Raw genomic sequence first — 18,137 nt, forward strand, 5'->3', positions numbered from 1 at the left:
CACCACCTGATCAGCTGGTATATGATGGTGATGTTTCCCATAGTGGCTAAAATATGATTCAAATGGCATTATATACGCGTTTATATATGTATGTATATGTATATGGGATATGGAAAGAGTTTATGGCGTTATATACGCACCACCACCTGATCAACTGTTATATGTTGATGATGTTCCCCACAGTGGCCGAGACGATATGATGGGATGCCCTCAGTGGCTTAATGATATTATTTACACCTATACCTATGTATGGCATGAAATTTATACACATGTGCATGATATTATAAACGTTTCAAAATTTACAGAGTTATTCAGATTTAAAGGTATTTTTGTATTCCATGTTTCATCTATGTCTTTTACGTACTTATTTTCATGCCTTACATACTCAGTACATTTTTCGTACTGACGCCCTATTTTACGGGGACTGCGTTTCATGCCTGCAGGTGCAGGTAGGCAAGCTGACGGTCTCCCTTCTTAGGATTCTTGATCAGTGAGAATTGGCATGCTCCACTTGATCCGGAGCTGCTTTTCGTTTTGGTACGATACGTGTATAAATATATATATATATATATATATATATATATATATATATATATGTATGTATGTATATATATGTATGTATGTATGTATGAGTATGACGTGGCTCAGTCCCGTCTTTGTACAGTTATGTTTCTATTAGAGGTCTGTAGACAGTATGTCTAGTTGGGTTGTATGTGGCCTTGTCGACTTTCAGTTTTGGATGTATAATTGTCTATAGCAGCCTTACCGGCTCGCCCACTGTATTATGCACGTATACGTACGTATGTCTTGATGCCAAGTTTACTTCACGTATGTTATTTTCGTAATGCAGCAGATGTTATGCATGTTCAAATCTTAGACGCGTGCTTAGGGGTGTTTGACAGATAGGACTCAGGCACCCGTCGCGGCCCATCGGTTTGGGTCATGACAAAAGTGGTATCAGAGCAGTTCTGTCTTAGGGTTGTCTATAGACAGTGTCTAGTAGAGTCTTGTTTATGGGTGTGTCTTGCACCACACTTATAAACAGGAGGCTACATGACATATAGGATGTTATCCTCTCTTTTTATCTCAGGTCGTGCAATACAAGAATTCATGTTCCTAATGATACGTTATATTTTCAGCAATGCCTCCAAAGAGTACGGCCACCCAGAAGGGAAGGTTCGTGGCTGGTGAGACTAGTAGTCGAGCGCCACGAGTTACCAGGGCTCGGGGAGAATCTCATGGTGAGGTTCCATCTCAAACTTCATATACCCCGCCTTTTCCAGAAGAGCTCCGAAGGGAACCATCTCCAGCGCCTGCCCCTGTACATTCAGCATCTCAGCCGGATGCGTCGGGTCAGGAGATGAGAGATGTTGTTCAGTTATAGCCCCGATTAGTAGCCGCACAGGCTCGGCGTCAGGAAGTAAGAATTGGTCACGCAGATAGGTCCGTGAGTGCGAGGGTTCGTGACTTTATTAATTTAGACCCTTCGGTATTCACTGGAGCAGACCCGAATGAGGACCCTCAGGTATTTATTGATAGAGTGTAGAGGACATTGCATGTAATGAAGGCCACTGCGACTGAGTCAGTTGATCTAGCTTCCTATAGACTCCGAGATGTTGTAGTTAATTAGTACAAGTCTTGGGAATTGTCCAGAGGTGAGAATGCTCTTCCAGCAGTGTGGCAGGAGTTTACAGAAGCTTTTCTTCGTCATTATCTACCACCAGAGCTTAGGCGAGCCAGAGTTGATAGGTTCTTGACTCTTCGATAGGGAAACATGAGTGTTCGGGAGTACAGTCTTCAGTTTGATTCATTGGCTAGGTATGCTCCCACTATTGCATCTAAGATGGAGGATCGGGTTCACCGGTTCGTGATGGGATTAGAGCCTCACTTGCTTAACGATTGTATGCTAGTTTCACTTCAACCAGACATAGATATTTCTCATATTCAGGCATATGCTCAGGGTGTAAAGGAGAGCAAACAGAAACAGAGGGCCGATCATGAGCACGATAGGGCCTATAATAAGAAAGCGAGGTCTTCGGGTCCTTCTGGTGAGTTTCGAGGTGGCCAGAGGCAATAGTAGTCGAGATATCCACCCCAGCCCTCGGCTAGCACGCCCCCTCAGTTTGGAGGTAAGAGATTTGATCATTCTACATATTCAGGGCCTGGTCAGAATTTTAGGCCCTCAGGTTCTCAGTATATGGGTGAGTCAAATTAGATGAGGCCACCCTTGCCACGATGTACTCAATATGGTAAGCAGCATATCGGGCAGTGTCGTATGGGATTAGGTATTTGTTATACTTGTGGTTATTTGGGCCACGTTATGAGCGATTGTCCGATGAGAGGTAATGCAAGCATAGCTCAGCCAACGGGATCTGTAGCTGGATCGTCATCATTAATACGCCCCCTGGGCAAGGTCCCCAAGCATCAATGAGTCGTGGTAGAGGCAGAGGCAGAGCATCTAGCTCGAGCAGCCCTTAGAATCGCATTTATGTGTTGGCAGGATGATAGGACCAAGTGTCATTGCCTTATGTTGTTATAGGTATATTATTAGTCTTCTCCTACGATGTATATGCACTAATTGATCCAGGTTCCACCTTATCATATGTTACGCCGTTGGTTGCTAGTAAGTTTGAAATAAAACCTGAATTGGTTAAACCTTTTGAGGTGTCTACACTTGTTGGGGACTCGGTGATAGCTAAGAAGGTATAAATGGTTTGTATAATAATAGTTCATGGTCAACCTACCGTAGCAGACTTAATCGAGTTAGATATGGTAGAATTTGATGTTATAATGGGTATGGATTGGTTGACTTCTTGTCATGCCAACGTTGATTGTAGATCAAAGATAGTCCGATTTCAATATCCAGGGGAGCCTATTTTGGAGTGGAAAAGTAACATGGCATCGCCGAGAGGTAGATTTATTTCCTATCTCAAGGCAAGGAAGATGATCATAAAGGGCTCTATTTATCACTTAGTTTGGGTTCAGGATGTGGAAGTAGAGTCATCAACCATTCAGTCCATCCTGTGGTAAATGAGTTTCCAGATATCTTCCCTAATGAACTTCTGGGTCTCCCGCCAGAGCGAGAAATTGAGTTTTCTATTGACCTACTACCAGATACTCGCCCAATATCTATTCTTCCATATAGCCCCCGCAGAGCTGAAAGATTTGAAAGAACAACAAAAGGACTTTCTTGAAAAAGGTTTTATCAGACCTAGTACGTCACCGTGGGGAGCACCTGTTGTTTGTAAGGAAGAAAGATGGTTCCTTACGAATGTGTATTGATTATAGGCAACTGAATAAGGTGATGATCAAGAATAAGTACCCGCTCCCAAGGATTGACGACTTATTTGATCAGTTGCAAGGTGCCAAGTGCTTTTCAAAGATAGACTTTAGGTTCGGGTACCATCAGGTAAGGGTTAAGGATGAAGATATTCCGAAGACAGCATTCAGGACTAGATATGGGCACTTTGAGTTTTGGGTTATGTCGTTCGGTCTAACCAATGCCCGAGCAGTATTTATGGATTTGATGAACCGTGTGTTCAGGCCTTTCTTAGATCTGTTTGTAATTGTATTTATTGACGATATATTGGTATATTCTCGTTCAGAGGATGAGCATGCTAGTCATCTACGTACTGTGCTCAGAGTTCTACAAGAAAGGAAGTTGTATGCAAAATTTTCTAAGTGTGAATTTTGGTTGAACTTTGTAACTTTCCTTGGGCATATCATTTTGGGTGAAGGCATCCAGGTGGATACACAAAAAAATGAGGTAGTAAAGACTTGGCCTAGGCTCACAACACCGATAAAGGTTCGTAGCTTTCTTGGTTTGGCAAGTTATTACAGGAGATTTGTGGAAAGATTTTCTTCCCTTTCAGCACCTTTAACAAAGTTGATTCATAAGGGAGCAAAGTTTCAATGGACTGATGCTTGTGAACGGAGTTTCCGGGCATTAAAGGACAAGTTAACTTCAGCACTGATTCTAACGCTCCCAGAAGGGACCGATGGTTATGTTATCTATTGCGGATGCTTCAGGCATTGGATTGAGTTGTGTGTTGATGCAACATGGTAAGGTTATGGCTTATGCTTCTAGACAACTAATAAAGCACGAGAAAAACTACCCGACCCATAATTTAGAGTTAGTTGCGGTGATTCATGCGCTAAAGATGTGGAGGCACTACTTGTATGGCATTCATGTTGATATTTATACGGATCATAAGAGCCTCCAGTACATCTTCAAGCAAAAGGAATTGAATCTTCGTCAAAGGAGATGGTTGGAGCTACTTAAAGACTATGACGTTGATATTTCATACCATCCGGGGAAGGCGAACGTAGTTGCCGATGCTCTCAGCCGTAGATCTATGGGTAGCATGTCGTATTTGCAGCTAGAAAAGAGGGGAATAGCCCATGAGGTTCATCAGCTAGCTAGTCTTTTGGAGTTCGGTTACTAGACTCAGGTGACATTGGAATTACTCTTCAGGATACGATAACATCCTCTTTAGTAACTAAAGTAAAGGAACGCCAGTACAAGGATCCTGTGTTAGTTCATTATAGGGATACCACCCTTCAGAAGCAGAAGACGCCATTTGAAATTACAGAAAATGGGGTCCTGAGATATCGAGGACGGTTATGTGTACCTAATGTTGCAGCACTGCGTCGGCAGGTTATGGGAGAAACTCGCTATTCCCGTTATTCTATCCATCCATGAACGACAAAGATGTATCATGACATCAGGGAAATATATTGGTGGGACGGATTGAAAAAGGATATAGCAGAATTTGTTGCTCAGTGCCCTAACTGTCAGCAAGTTAAGATTGAGCATAAAAAACCCGGTGGATTATTGTAGGCTATGGAGATTCCGACTTAGAAATGAGAAATAATCAATATGGACTTCATCGTAGGCTTACCTCGTACCCATCGTAAGTTTGATTCGATATGGGTGATTGTTGATAGGCTCATAAAGTCAGCCCATTTTCTGCCCGTTAGAACTACATATTCCTCAGAAGATTATGTGAGGCTTTATATCAAGGAGATAGTACGACTGTATGGTGTTCCTATATCTATTATCTCGGATAAAGGAGCTCAATTTACAGCTAACTTCTGAAGGTCCTTCCAAAAGGGATTGGGGACTCAAGTAAGTCTTAGTACAACATTTCATCCCTAGACAGACAGACAGGCTGAGCGTACGATTTAAACACTAGAGGATATGTTACGAGCTTGTGTAATAGACTTTAAAGGTAGCTGGGATGATCATCTGCCACTTATTGAGTTCGCATATAATAATAGCTACCATTTCAGCATTCAGATGGCTCCATACGAAGCTCTTTACAGACGAAAGTGTAGGTCTCCTATAGGGTGGTTCGACGTTGGAGAATCTGGATTACACAGGCCATACCTGGTTCAACAAGCCATAGATAAAGTAAAGCTTATCCGGGATCGACTATTGACAGCTCAAAGTCGTCAAAAGTCATATTCTGACGTGCGACGCCGAGATTTAGAGTTCGGGGTTGATGACTGGGTATTCTTAAAGGTGTCGCCTATGGAGGGTGTGATGAGATTTGGCAAGAAAGGCAAACTTAGCCCACGGTATATTGGGCCTTATAGGATCATTCGGAGAGTGGGCAAAGTAGCTTATAAGCTAGAATTGCCCTCGAAATTGGAGTCTGACCATCCAGTTTTCACGTATCTATGTTACAAAAGTACATTGGCGATCCTACCTGAGTGGTGCCCACGAATTATGTACAGATTACAGAGGACTTGTCATACGAGGAAATTCCGGTTGCCATTCTAGATCGACAAATTCGCAAGCTGCGGAATAAGGAGGTAGCCTCCGTGAAAGTACTTTGGAGAAATAACAATGTGGAAGAAATGACTTGGGAGGCCGAGGAAAATATGAAGTCTAGATATCCCTACCTATTTCCTCCTCCAGAGAAGGGTCCCACTGAGACGTCATAATCATAAGGTACGTGTATAAATTCTTATGTTGGTTATTGTTGTTGGTCATGTGAGGCCATGGTCGTTATTCATAATTGTGATCCTGTGTAGTGTTGGGTTATTAAGCTTCTACAAGGAAAATTGGTAGTAGAGTTGTTACAAAGGTGACTCTACCAAGGTTATATAAATCCAGGAGAGTTAAACATTCGAGGACGAATGTTTCTAAGAGGGGAAGGATGTTACATCTCGCGTTTTCGTATGTTAAACTTTCATTTTCAGTTAACCGACGTAGACTCGGGGATGAGATCATCTTGACGTTAACGTACTCACGTTATTTATAACAAGCGATAAATAAGTCTTATGAAGGGTAAAGGAGTACACGGATTAAAGAAAACGAGTTTCGTTGAAAGTGGCCAATTTGGAATAAAATACGGGTCGAGCGATAATACCCGATAATTATGAACTAGTACCAAGAAAGGTACCATATGACCACGGTAGTATAATATATAAAGTATATATGAAGTATTTTAAAAATAAATAGAATTTTAAGTAATTTGTGATAATTTTTAAATTTATACGGGTTATTAATTAATTACCGGGTAACAGGACATTACCCAGTTAACTAATAAGTGGATAAAAAATTAATATCCCACCCCCACCCCACGTGGCAAGAAGCCACAATATTGGAAATGACTAATCCATCACCATTGCTGAGGTATACATTTAAGTCTTATCTTAGCAAAATAAGACTTAGAAAACAAATTCAATATAAGGAACACACATTCTGTCTTCGGTAAAACCAAAGACATTAAGGAGCATAACCTTATCCCTTCAAAGCCAAAAAACATGAATTGTTCCAAAAAAATTCAAGGAACCAGATAAAATTTCGTCCGTGAATTTCTAAAGAAGCAGGGGCAAATTTTGCTCAATCAACGAAGGTTTTCCAACGGAGTATTATACTGAGTTTTCTCTATTCCAAGTATGTTAGGGTTCTCCCTTCTTTCTCTTGGCATCGTCCAAATTATACTGAAGAAACGAGCAAACACACAGTTTCTATAAATTACTCTATTCAAAGAAGTAGTAAGGGTGTCTATATTCTTGATTCCCCATGAGAATTATTATTATCTTCTGTTCATGGGTCTCAGAATAATACGCAGTTGGAAAATTTTATCCGGAAGGAATATCGAGATTATTATGTATTTTTCATGCATTTCACTCATTTATACATGTGCATTGACCCATGAACAGATGACGTTATATACGCGTATATATGTAAATATATGTATATGAGATATGAGAAAAGGTTACGGTGTTATATACGCACCACCGCCTGATCAGCTGGTATATGATAATGATGTTGCCCATAATGGCTAAAATATGATTCAAACGACGTTATATACGTGTATATATGTATGTATATGTATATGTATAAGGGATATGAGAAGAGGTTATGGAGTTATATACGCACCATCACCTGATCAGCTGGTATATGTTGATGATGTTGCCTACAATGGCCGAGACGATATGATGGATGCCTCAGTGGCTTGATGATATTATGTACACCTATACCTATGCAGGCACGACATTTATACGCATGTGCATGATATTATAAATGTTTCAAAATTTACAGAGTTATTCAGATTTAAAGGTATTTTTGTATTCCATGTTTCATCTATGTCTTTTACGTACTTATTTTCATGTCTTACATACTCAGTACATTTTTCGTATTGATGCTCTATTTCCCGGGGCTTGCGTTTCATGCTCGCAGGTGCAGGTAGGCAAGCTGACGGTCCCCCTTCTTAGGATTCTTGATCAGCGAGAGTTGGCGTACTCCACTTGATCCGGAGTTGCTTTTCGTTTTGGTACAATACGTTTATATATATATATATATATATATATATATATATATATATATATATATATATGTATATGGGTATGACGTGGCTCAGTCCCGTCTTTGTACATGTATATTTCTATTAGAGGTATGTAGACAATATATCTACAATATTTCTATTAGAGGTATGTAGATAATATATCTACTCTATTTCCCGGGGCTTGCGTTTCATGCTCGCAGGTGCAGGTAGGCAAGCTGACGGTCCCCCTTCTTAGGATTCTTGATCAGCGAGAGTTGGCGTACTCCACTTGATCCGGAGCTGCTTTTCGTTTTGGTACAATACGTTTATATATATATGTATATATATATATATATATGTATATATATATGTATGTATATATATATATATGTATATATATATATATGTATGTATATGGGTATGACGTGGCTCAGTCCCGTCTTTGTACATGTATATTTCTATTAGAGGTATGTAGACAATATATCTAGTTGGGTTGTATGTGGCCTTGTCGGCTTTCAGTTTTGGATGTATAATTAGCAGCCTTGCCGGCTCGCCCATTGTATTCTGCACGTATACGTATGTATGCCTTGATGGCAGGTTTCCTTCACGTATGTTATTTTTGTAATGCAGCAGATGTTATATAGGTTCATATCTTAGACGCATGTTTTGGGGTGTTTGACAAATAGGACTCAGGTACCCGTCGCGGCCTATCGGTTTGGGTCATGACAATCTCCTTGTCTTATCCCTTTCTGTTGAGAGAAAAATCCAACTGGAGTCCTGTTCACTAAGATAGAGTATTTAATTGTAGTGAGACTGAATCTAATCCATTTGTCACCAAAACTCATATCCTTCAACATTGCTAGTAAATAAGACCAGTTAACTTTGTCAAAAGCTTTCTCTACATCCAACTAGCATAAAATACCAGGAATCCCACTCTTTAACCTCCCATCTAGCAACTCATTTGCTACTAGTGATGCATCTGCAATTTGTCTGTTCTTTAGGGATGCATTTTGCTTTCCTGATACTAAAGTCCCAATGACTGTCTTCAATCTTTCAGCTAGAAGTTTGGCCAATATCTTGTAAACACATCCAATGAGACTTATAGGCCTGACGTCTCTAAGTTCTATTGCACCTTTCTTTTTAGGGATCAATGCAATAAATAAAGTATTACTAGACCTTACCATGTAGCAATGTTGATGAAAGTAACTCAGATCTCCCCTAATGTCTGCTTTGATGAACTCTCATACTCTTTGAAAGAATACTATTGTGTAGCCATCCGGGCTAGGGCTTTTATCTGGCGCACCTGAATTAATTGCTGCCAAGACCTCTTCTTCTTCAAATGTTCTCTCTAACCATACTTTCTCAGTTGTTGTTATGCTAGCCAGGTTTTCAAAGCGAGCACTAGGCCTCCATTGCTCATTTTTAGTGTACAGATCTTGATAACACCTTAGGATTTCTGCTTTGATTTCACTTTGTCTTCGGTGATTTCTTCCCCAATTAAAAACTTGTCTATGCAGTTGTTCCTTCTATGAGAATTTGCCATTCTCTGAAAGAACTTGATGTTCCTATCTCCTTCTTTGAGCCACATGCATCTTGATTTTTATCTTCATGATATCTCTTCAACCTTTGCCATTTGTTGTATATCCAGTTTCAGTTGCAAAGATTTCTCTTTTTCTACCAGAGTCATTATTCTATTCTCACTTGCTTGCTCCAGTAAGGCTAGATCTTCAAGCAACTTATTCTTCTGTGCTTCCAATTGGCCAAAGGTTTCCCTGTTCCAATCTAAAATGTCCTTCTTCAATGTCTAAATATTTGCATTAAAATGAAGTCTGGAATGCCCCCCAATTGTATAACTTTTCCACCATCCTTTGATTTTGTCAATGAAACCATCTACTACTAGCCACATATTTTCAAACTTGAAATAGGAGAGGTTGGCTCCCCAATCACCGCATTCCAATAGCAAAGGTCTATGATTAGAGACAACTCTTGGGAGGGCTAATTGCTTGATTGCTTTGAAATTGTCATTCTATTTGGTGGATATTAAGAACCTATCAATTCTGGAAACTTGCAAAGAGTCTTCCCTCTGAACCAAGTGTTTTGAGCCCCTTGGAGTGGTAAATCTATGATTCCTTGATCTTGTATGATATTAGTGAAAGACTTCATAGCCCTAGACCTTCTAATACAATTGTACCTTTCACTTTCAAATCTGCAGACATTGAAATCTCCCCCAATGACCCTCTGCTCATCCCAAATACCTCAGATAGCTGCTAGTCATGCCAAAGAATCTCTCTCTTAGGGTTTGTATGTGGCCATATACCTCTGTGAAACACCATCTGAAATCTTCTTGTGTGCTTTCCAACATGCAAGAAATAGTGTATGACCCTTGTTGGACTCCCTTGTTGATCCATAACCTTTTGTCCCAAAGTACCAGGATACCTTCACTTCTCCCAATTGAATTTAACTCCGCCCATTCAACATATCTACTACCCCAAACTTGTCTAATCCAATATGGGGACCATTCTTCAACTTTTGTTTCTTGTAGACAAACTATATCAGCTTTCCATTTGTAAATTAGTGACTTTATTGTGCTTCTTTTATCTATCTCATTGAGGCCCCGTACATTCCAACTTAAAATTTTGATCTTCATTCGGAAAAGCTTTAGAGAACCTGTTCCTATCCCCCGCCTTCTTGCCATCAGAATTCATACCCCACTTTAGTCTTTCTAACTCCAAAGTCTGCTTCTTCTTCCTATTTTTGTTGCCTTTGACTGAGGATTTCTGCTTCTGAATTTGTTCTTGTCTCTTTTGTTCCATATGCAGGATCATGCCAAGAATCTCATGTTCAAATCCCGCCACATTTAGCCCAAATACCTTGCAAGCCCTCATCATTACTGATTTGGTCCATCTCAAGGTCTCAATAACTGCTGGCGAGTTGATTGTTTGTGAACTTGATGAACTTGGATCGTACCATGGAAGACAGAGAGTATCGCATGAGGAAACTTCTACTTCTAAACTACTTACAGCTTCAATGGGGTTCATCAAAATTGGTTTGGGATAATCATAGTCATTGGCTCAGCTTCGTCGTCTGTTTTTGATTCACATGCGGAGTTCGATAGGTGTTGCTCGTTTTTATACCCTTTTGCACCTTCTATTTCGACAGAGAGAGGGTCAAAATATTTGTCGTGGAGAAAGGAACTATTTTTCCTAGAGCATAGGTCAAGGAAAGGCTCAATGGATTGCCACTTCTACTTTGCAACTTTAGCCTTTTTGTGGTGCTTATGCTTTGGGCCTTTTGTATAGTAAGGTTGGGCCAATTGCTGGCACAAATTGCAACCAGCTTTTTTACCATGTCCAAGAGTGTCAATTGGGCCATTAGTATGAGACGGGTTACCCGATTTGACTTGGGTTTGCTTAGTCAATTTTGAAATAAAGTGGCTCAAATTCCCGTGTACTTTTCCCAGGTCTCTATTGTGTGACTCGATGAGGCGATCTCCAATGGAGCAACTGTTTTGACCTCCGTCGTCTTCTTTTCTTCACCAGTTGTTGCGCCGCTTCCATTAGGGATTATTTGGGTTATCTGATCTTCCAAGATCATGATTTTATATCTTGTTTCAGCAATCCCTAATTCCAACTCCTTTGGTAGATCTTTAACTTTGCTTTGATCCGAGCCCAAAAAAGTGAGATTTGTTCTTCGTGTCATCATCTATGTCAATAAAACCACCACACGAGTCCCCAATTTGACTGAAAGAGTCCATTGTCCACCCATGCAGTGGAACACCAAAGGCTTTAACCCATTCGCTGGAAAAGACCCAAATTCCGGCGACCACCATTCCAAGGATAAATGCCTTCCATTCCAGAACTAGTCACCCACTTTAACTCTAAGAGCTTCTTGCCTAGATGGAAGCTCGAAGAGAAATTTGTTATGGGCTACAGGAGTGACTCTAAAACCTGTTGTCATTTGCTAACTAGAGAGGACCATTTTTGTACGACTTCTGAATTCGGGCTGGAGCTGAAGGGGTCATTGAAACATCCGATCAGACACTTTGAGAGATAATTATCACTAGTTACATCGCATGAGACTTTAGCATCTTTCCCTTTTTTCTGAATGGACCATTGTGAAATTTCTGCATCATTCAAGAAAGATTTACTTTGCAGATCTATAAATTTTCTGAATTTGTAGTTGGTGGCTTCCCCCAAATAATGTAAAATCTTCCTAGCCATATCTTCCATCCCCAGTTGTAGTTGGACTCTCGCATGATCATAGCTTTTTTCCTTTCCCCGACCCATGTTTCGATTCTAAAATATTTGCCATAGTTGTTATAGTTCTAATAAACCCCGTAAATAAAGGCTTGAATCTTCCTCCCCCATTTTCTGTATAACTTCCCCTGACCTCGTGATGCTTGTTGCATTTGCTCGCATACCCATCTCAAATTTTCTTTGTCGATTTTGATTTGGTTTGTGAATCTCCGGCCACGTTCTATCCAAAGGAACCATCTGTCTGGACCCTCACTTTCTTCAACTATTTCAAATGACTTATCCCCTGAAATGAAAAAGATTTTCCCTCCCATAATAAAAAGAAGAGATACCGGAGAGAAGACTCGCCGGAGAGAGAGAGAGTCAGAAAAAGAAAAATAAGGATGGCACATTTCCCAAGTCAGAGCCCATTTTTTATATTACACATTATTTACTGAGGAGATACTCGTAATTTCTTGCGGGATATCTTTGAAATGAAGTGTGCTATGCCAAGAATAGTCAAATATTTGCTTCTCCACTGGACAGATGAAAAAAGGCCGGCAAGGGTAGAAGAAGATCTATCATACCATTCCATCTTGTACTTGGTGGATTATATAGAAAAAACGAAATCTCAGATATTTTGACGACAAAATAGACAACACATGTAGATTAGTATTAATACTAAGGCGTAATGGCTTTCTGGCCACTTAAACTTGTAAGACTTTTGAAAGCCGATATACGAACTTTGAATTTTCCCATTTGAACACTCCAACTTGACAAAATGGGTACTAATAAATACTTTTGACCGTTGACCATACCTATGTGGAAGCACTACAGCTAACATGTCTAAACTGTGTGCAAATCACGCTACCAAGGCGCGTGAATAGTATTGTTTTTACTTTAAAAATTAGAATAAAATATAAATAAAAAAGAAAAATGAAAAAGAAAAAAGACTCTTCCAATTTTTTCATCCTCCTAGGTGTCCACCATGGATTAAGTGATGCTATCAGATGATTAAGTGATGCTACGAACTTCACCAGACCATGCCGGACCATGTAAGTTCACAATCCTATTCATAATATGCCCTGATATATTTGACGGAGAAGCCATTAGGTTCGTGGCGAAACTTGATGAGGGAATCAGGGACCTTCTTGTTCACCTCTTTGAGTATCTCGGAAAGTGGTCGGCCGATTCCTGAAGTTGGGACATTGTACTCCGGCGTTTCCTTATCGGAATCAGACATCATTTTCTCTCTGTCTTTGTCTTTGACTACCCGATGAGAAGAAGAAGACGAGGGCTTGGCAGAGAAAGAGCGCTGGCAAAATCGGACTCTGTTCAACACAGAAGAAGAGGTTGAACGCAATGAAGAAAAGGCCATGGCTTTCCCGCTTCCTTAGTTAGCTCTGTTGTGTGCCACAGTACTCCCACAATGAAGGGGGCGGTTGGGTAGTATGCTTCAGGCGTTTTCTCTTTTTTTTTTTCTTTTTGTATTTGTAACTTTTTTTTCTGATTTTGTATTTAAAAATGGGACCCACAAATAACACATGGCAAGTAATAAATAGCTTAGCATGATGTGTTGTACATGTCAGCGCAATTGATATACATACTCTGGTGGATGTGTTTATTAGTACCCATTTTGTCAAGTTGGAGTGTTCAAATGGGAAAATTCAAAGTTCGTGTATCGGCTTTCAAAAGCCCTACAAATTTAAGTAGCCAGGAAGCCATTACGCCGAATACTAATGTCTTTCTTGTTTGGTTGTCTCGATGTAAAATGGAAAATGCAACTGAAGTGGATAGCATCTTAGGAGTAAACCAGCTCCCATATATAGAAGTTGTGCACGGGAGCTGAGTTTTTATATCCTTTTTACTGTACAAACTCTGTGTTACCAAAGTGCTTTTCTACATTAATAGAATTTTATTTACCTACCAAAAAGAAGAAGAAAAAATCAGTCGGAACATCTCACTGCTGAACCTTACATTCATGAGGCAGAGGACTGCAATTTTTCAAGAACAATATAACTGATACTACCCCGATCACTTCATAATCCTAGATGTTCTTAATAGTTCACAATTTGTCAGCACTGGCAATATTCAGAGGAGAAAGAGAAAAGGAAGTGGTGAAACTGCAATATCAGCATAATATCAGTATTCTAAGAAAACTTAATGTCATAATTTTGACACTCGGTAAAGTGCTTACTTAACGTAACATCATTTAGATAATATAAATAGAAAGCATTTCCAAACAAGAAAGCTACTCATGGTTCCTAAGTCCTCCATGTACATTTTTTTTTTTTGATAAAGTAATATAAATTTCATTAAAAGAACGGAAAAGGGTTAAAAATACCTCTAAACTATTGGAAAAGAGTTTAAAAATACCCTTCATTGAGCTAAAAATACCCTTCCATCCATCTTTTTGGTTCACTTATGCCCTTTGACCGTTAGGTCAATCCTGAATTAAAAATAATAATTATTTTTTCACGTGACAATTTCTTGTTGGTCGAAATTAAAATATTTAACCTATTAGCAAGACCCACCCATATCTACCCGTTTTTCGGACTAACCCGCCCCAAATACTAACTCGACCCGAATAAAAAGTTAAACTAAAAAAGACGCCCCACTTCCATCTGACTCCGGGTTAACTGCTGCAAAAAGCACATTAGGAAATCAGGAGATCAAAATAATGCTTCACTAGTGGACTTTCTTGACCAATCTGGGAAACTACAATAGGCAGAGAAAGTCGTTGAATAAATTCCAATGCAACAAACAGAATTAGTACTGAATTGGAGAAAATAAACTTTCAGCTTATGTGGGTGATAGAGCTTATTAGTTAGGATCTGTTAGCCCTGATGTAATGATATTGCTTAATAAATACCAAGAAGCTACCAAAACTAGGAAAATGCTTACTCACCAGCATGTTGAGGTAAAAATGTTTCACACAGATGTAATGCTACTGCTTATAATTGTTGGAAGTTCGCACTAGCATAACTGATGGAAATTGTCGCTCCTATTATATAATTTCTTTCAACTTTTAGTGGCATAAAGGTGGACAAACCTAAGATAAGCATAGTGAAAATAGTAAGGGTTATTGCTGTTATCCTTTCATCTAACTCCGGAAGTGGGACATCTTTTTAGTTGTATTTTTTTATTTAGGTCGGGTTAGTGTTTGGGGCGAATTAGTCCAAAAAACGGGTAGATATGGGTGAGTCTTTCTAATAGGTTAGATGTTTTAATTTCGACCATTAAGAAGTTGTCACGTGAAATTTAAATAATTATTATTTTTAATTCAGCATTGACCTAACGGTCAAAGGGCATAAATGAACAAAAAAGGTGAATGAAGGGGTATTTTCAGCCCAATAGGTGGATGTAGGACATTTTTAAACCTTTTTCAATAGTTTAGGGGCATTTTTAACCCTTCTCCGTTAAAAGAAAGGGCAAAATACGCCTGTATACAAGAAGTATAACAAAAATTAAGTCTTCTATGTATATAAGAATGTCAATATGAAGTTATTCACACTCTAAGTACAAGCCTATCAAATTAGATGCCCTAGCAGGCACATAACGCACCTGTTACTTGTCCTTTCTCTTTTTCCCATTCCAACAAGGTATAGCACAATTAAGGAGCACATACCAGATCCATTTAAAAGTAGACCTTACTACAAGAGACAAAGTATGTTAGCTAGTGTTGAATCCATCATTTATATAAGTTCAGATTAGGTCTCATATCTCGGAGGTGTTTGTATGGAAAAAACACTAGTTATTTAGAACATTGCATTTTATGCTAATAATGTACTGTATCCTATCTTGTCTTGGCTACTCTTAAAAACATTACCTGGTTTAATATAAAATAGAACAGAAAATCCTAAAGTAAAATACCAATAACATCACCAACAAAAGTCTGAACATATGCTGCCCTCTAGAGACCGCATGCTATCCCGAGTCTCAATGTCACTAGACTAAAAAAGTACTATCAACCAAGCCCTCCTCAACCATGCCCCAACAACAATAAAATGCAGTTTCCTCATAAATTGCAGCAAGCTGGTCATTGAACCAAAATCAATCTGAGGTTCACCATGAAATAAATTCATGCTAAACAGAGGCAAAGACAACATAGTGTCTCATGTCCCCTTGGCTAAGCACCCTGCCCATCTACCCCTTACAGAGCTAAATTAGAAAGAATGCACATACAACCCCCCCCCCCCTCCCAAAAAAAAACTATGAAAATGGATCATGCATAAAAACAAAACTTATCTGTTTGCAAACATTAGTGCAGAAAGCTAGAGCTACCACAAACATAATCTTCCTTGAAAGGTTAGTGTTTCACAAAACGTTTCTCCCTCACCTAATGATCAGGTTAAACATCTCACATTTTACCTCCTCTGGTGGCATGTATCATGTGCCAGTATTCCAACAGAATAGAAGAGCATGTGAAGCAAAGTCCAACAAATAGGCCAAGGGGCAAAATTAAGGTCAACGCCAATTTTCAAGCGTGAATATCAACAAATAGGCAAATCTATTACATAAATTTTAACCTTTAATCCGCCAACTTACAGATAACATGAATAAAAATGTAGTAGTAACAAACAAGTAAAGGAATTGAATACAGATCTAAAAATTGGAAATTACAGATCCAATCTAGATCTATAATCTAGATACAAAATTTCTAAGTATTCCCTGCAAAATCCGACGCACGAACTAGTTTTTCTACCAAAGAAATATTACAGTTCAATTAAATTGAATAACGGATTCACATCAAATTTAGAAGCTCCACAAACAAACCTCATAATCGTGTCAACAAACGTGATCCGACTAGACACGAGCAGCAACAGCCGGAGCAGCGGCAGCCGCGGCAGAGGAGGCAGCACCACCGAGGAACGAAAGGAATCCAACGTTGCCCGGCTCTTGATCATCGAGGAACAAATCCTCCGGAACCCTAAAAGCTCCATGAGCACAAACAATAGCCAGTCCAACAAGGAGTGCAGATATGAGCAGCGATCCAACACTGGTGAGGAACACCACAACAATAGTGGACACTACCAGAATCCCCAGCGTTTCACGATCAGAGAAAGTGCGGCCGAGGATGACAACAGGCTGATCTGAGGGCCTAAACAGGTAGAGGAAAAACCAGCCACCGAGGAGAGCGAGGAGGACGAGGAGAGAGAAAGGATGAGAGAGAAGGGAAAGAGCGAGTACGCCTGCGAGTAGAGAAATATAATTGACGCGGAAGTAGGAGAAGTTTTTGCGGACACGTGAGGCGGCCTCAGCGACGGAGTCAGGGCGAGCGAAGGAGGTGCGATCGAGAAGTTCATACCAAGGGCGGCGTTGAGCGAAACCCTGACGGGTCGAAGATGAGAGGCGGGAGATGAAGGAGCGAAATGCGGGAGTGGCGATGGGGGGCTGAGATTGGGCTCCGGAAGCCGCCGTGGATTGAGGACTCGAGATCGGAAGTGTCGCCGGAGTAGCCATTGGTTATTCTTCTCCCTTCTCTCGTTTGTTTGATTTGATTGGGGAGGGTGCAGAGAGAGGGAGAGTGCAATGGGGAAATTTTGGACAAGAATAATAATGGGTAACGCTTCCAAGGGCTTGGCCTTTCTTTTTTTATATATTCACCTATTTATTCTCGTGAAGAGCCATTGATTTTCCCTTTTCCCTCTATACTCCATTTCTCTCGTTTTGTATAACTGAATCTATCATTTTATCTGGATATAATTTTTAGAAACATTAAATTAATGAAAATTTTAATTATTTGAAAAATTAGTTTTATCAAGAAAATGTTACATTAAATTTAAATTTAAGTTCATAAATTTAACTCTTAGAAATTCTGAAAGTTATGTAGAATTAATAGTTTATGGTCAAGTAGGGATGTACAAAGAAAACCAATAAACTGCACCAAATCGAAAATCCGAGTCAAACCGGAAAAAAACCAAGGTGGTTTGGTATTAGAAAAAAAAAATCAGACAATAATTGATTTAGTTTGGTTTTAATTAAAAAAAGTCAAACCGAAACCAAACCAACCCAACATTATATTTATACAATTTAAAAAAATTATACAAATAATATTTATTGTAATATAATTTATAAATATTTCTTAAACTTTTTCACAGTTTTAACTTTTAATATATTATTT

The 18,137-nt window shown here is 39.5% G+C and overlaps 1 protein-coding gene across 1 annotated transcript; it reads right to left on the reverse strand.

Moving 5' to 3' along the window:
* Positions 1-16,506: 16,506 nt before the first annotated feature.
* LOC104234040 (PRA1 family protein B1) lies at positions 16,507-17,614 on the reverse strand. Its single transcript, XM_009787527.2, has one exon. The coding sequence runs from the start codon at positions 17,474-17,476 to the stop codon at positions 16,820-16,822; it is 657 nt and encodes a 218-aa protein (XP_009785829.1). The 5' UTR covers positions 17,477-17,614; the 3' UTR covers positions 16,507-16,819.
* Positions 17,615-18,137: the final 523 nt, after the last annotated feature.

This window comes from Nicotiana sylvestris, chromosome 3, assembly GCF_000393655.2.
Source record: "Nicotiana sylvestris chromosome 3, ASM39365v2, whole genome shotgun sequence".
In the NCBI taxonomy this organism is placed as follows: Eukaryota; Viridiplantae; Streptophyta; class Magnoliopsida; order Solanales; family Solanaceae; genus Nicotiana; species Nicotiana sylvestris.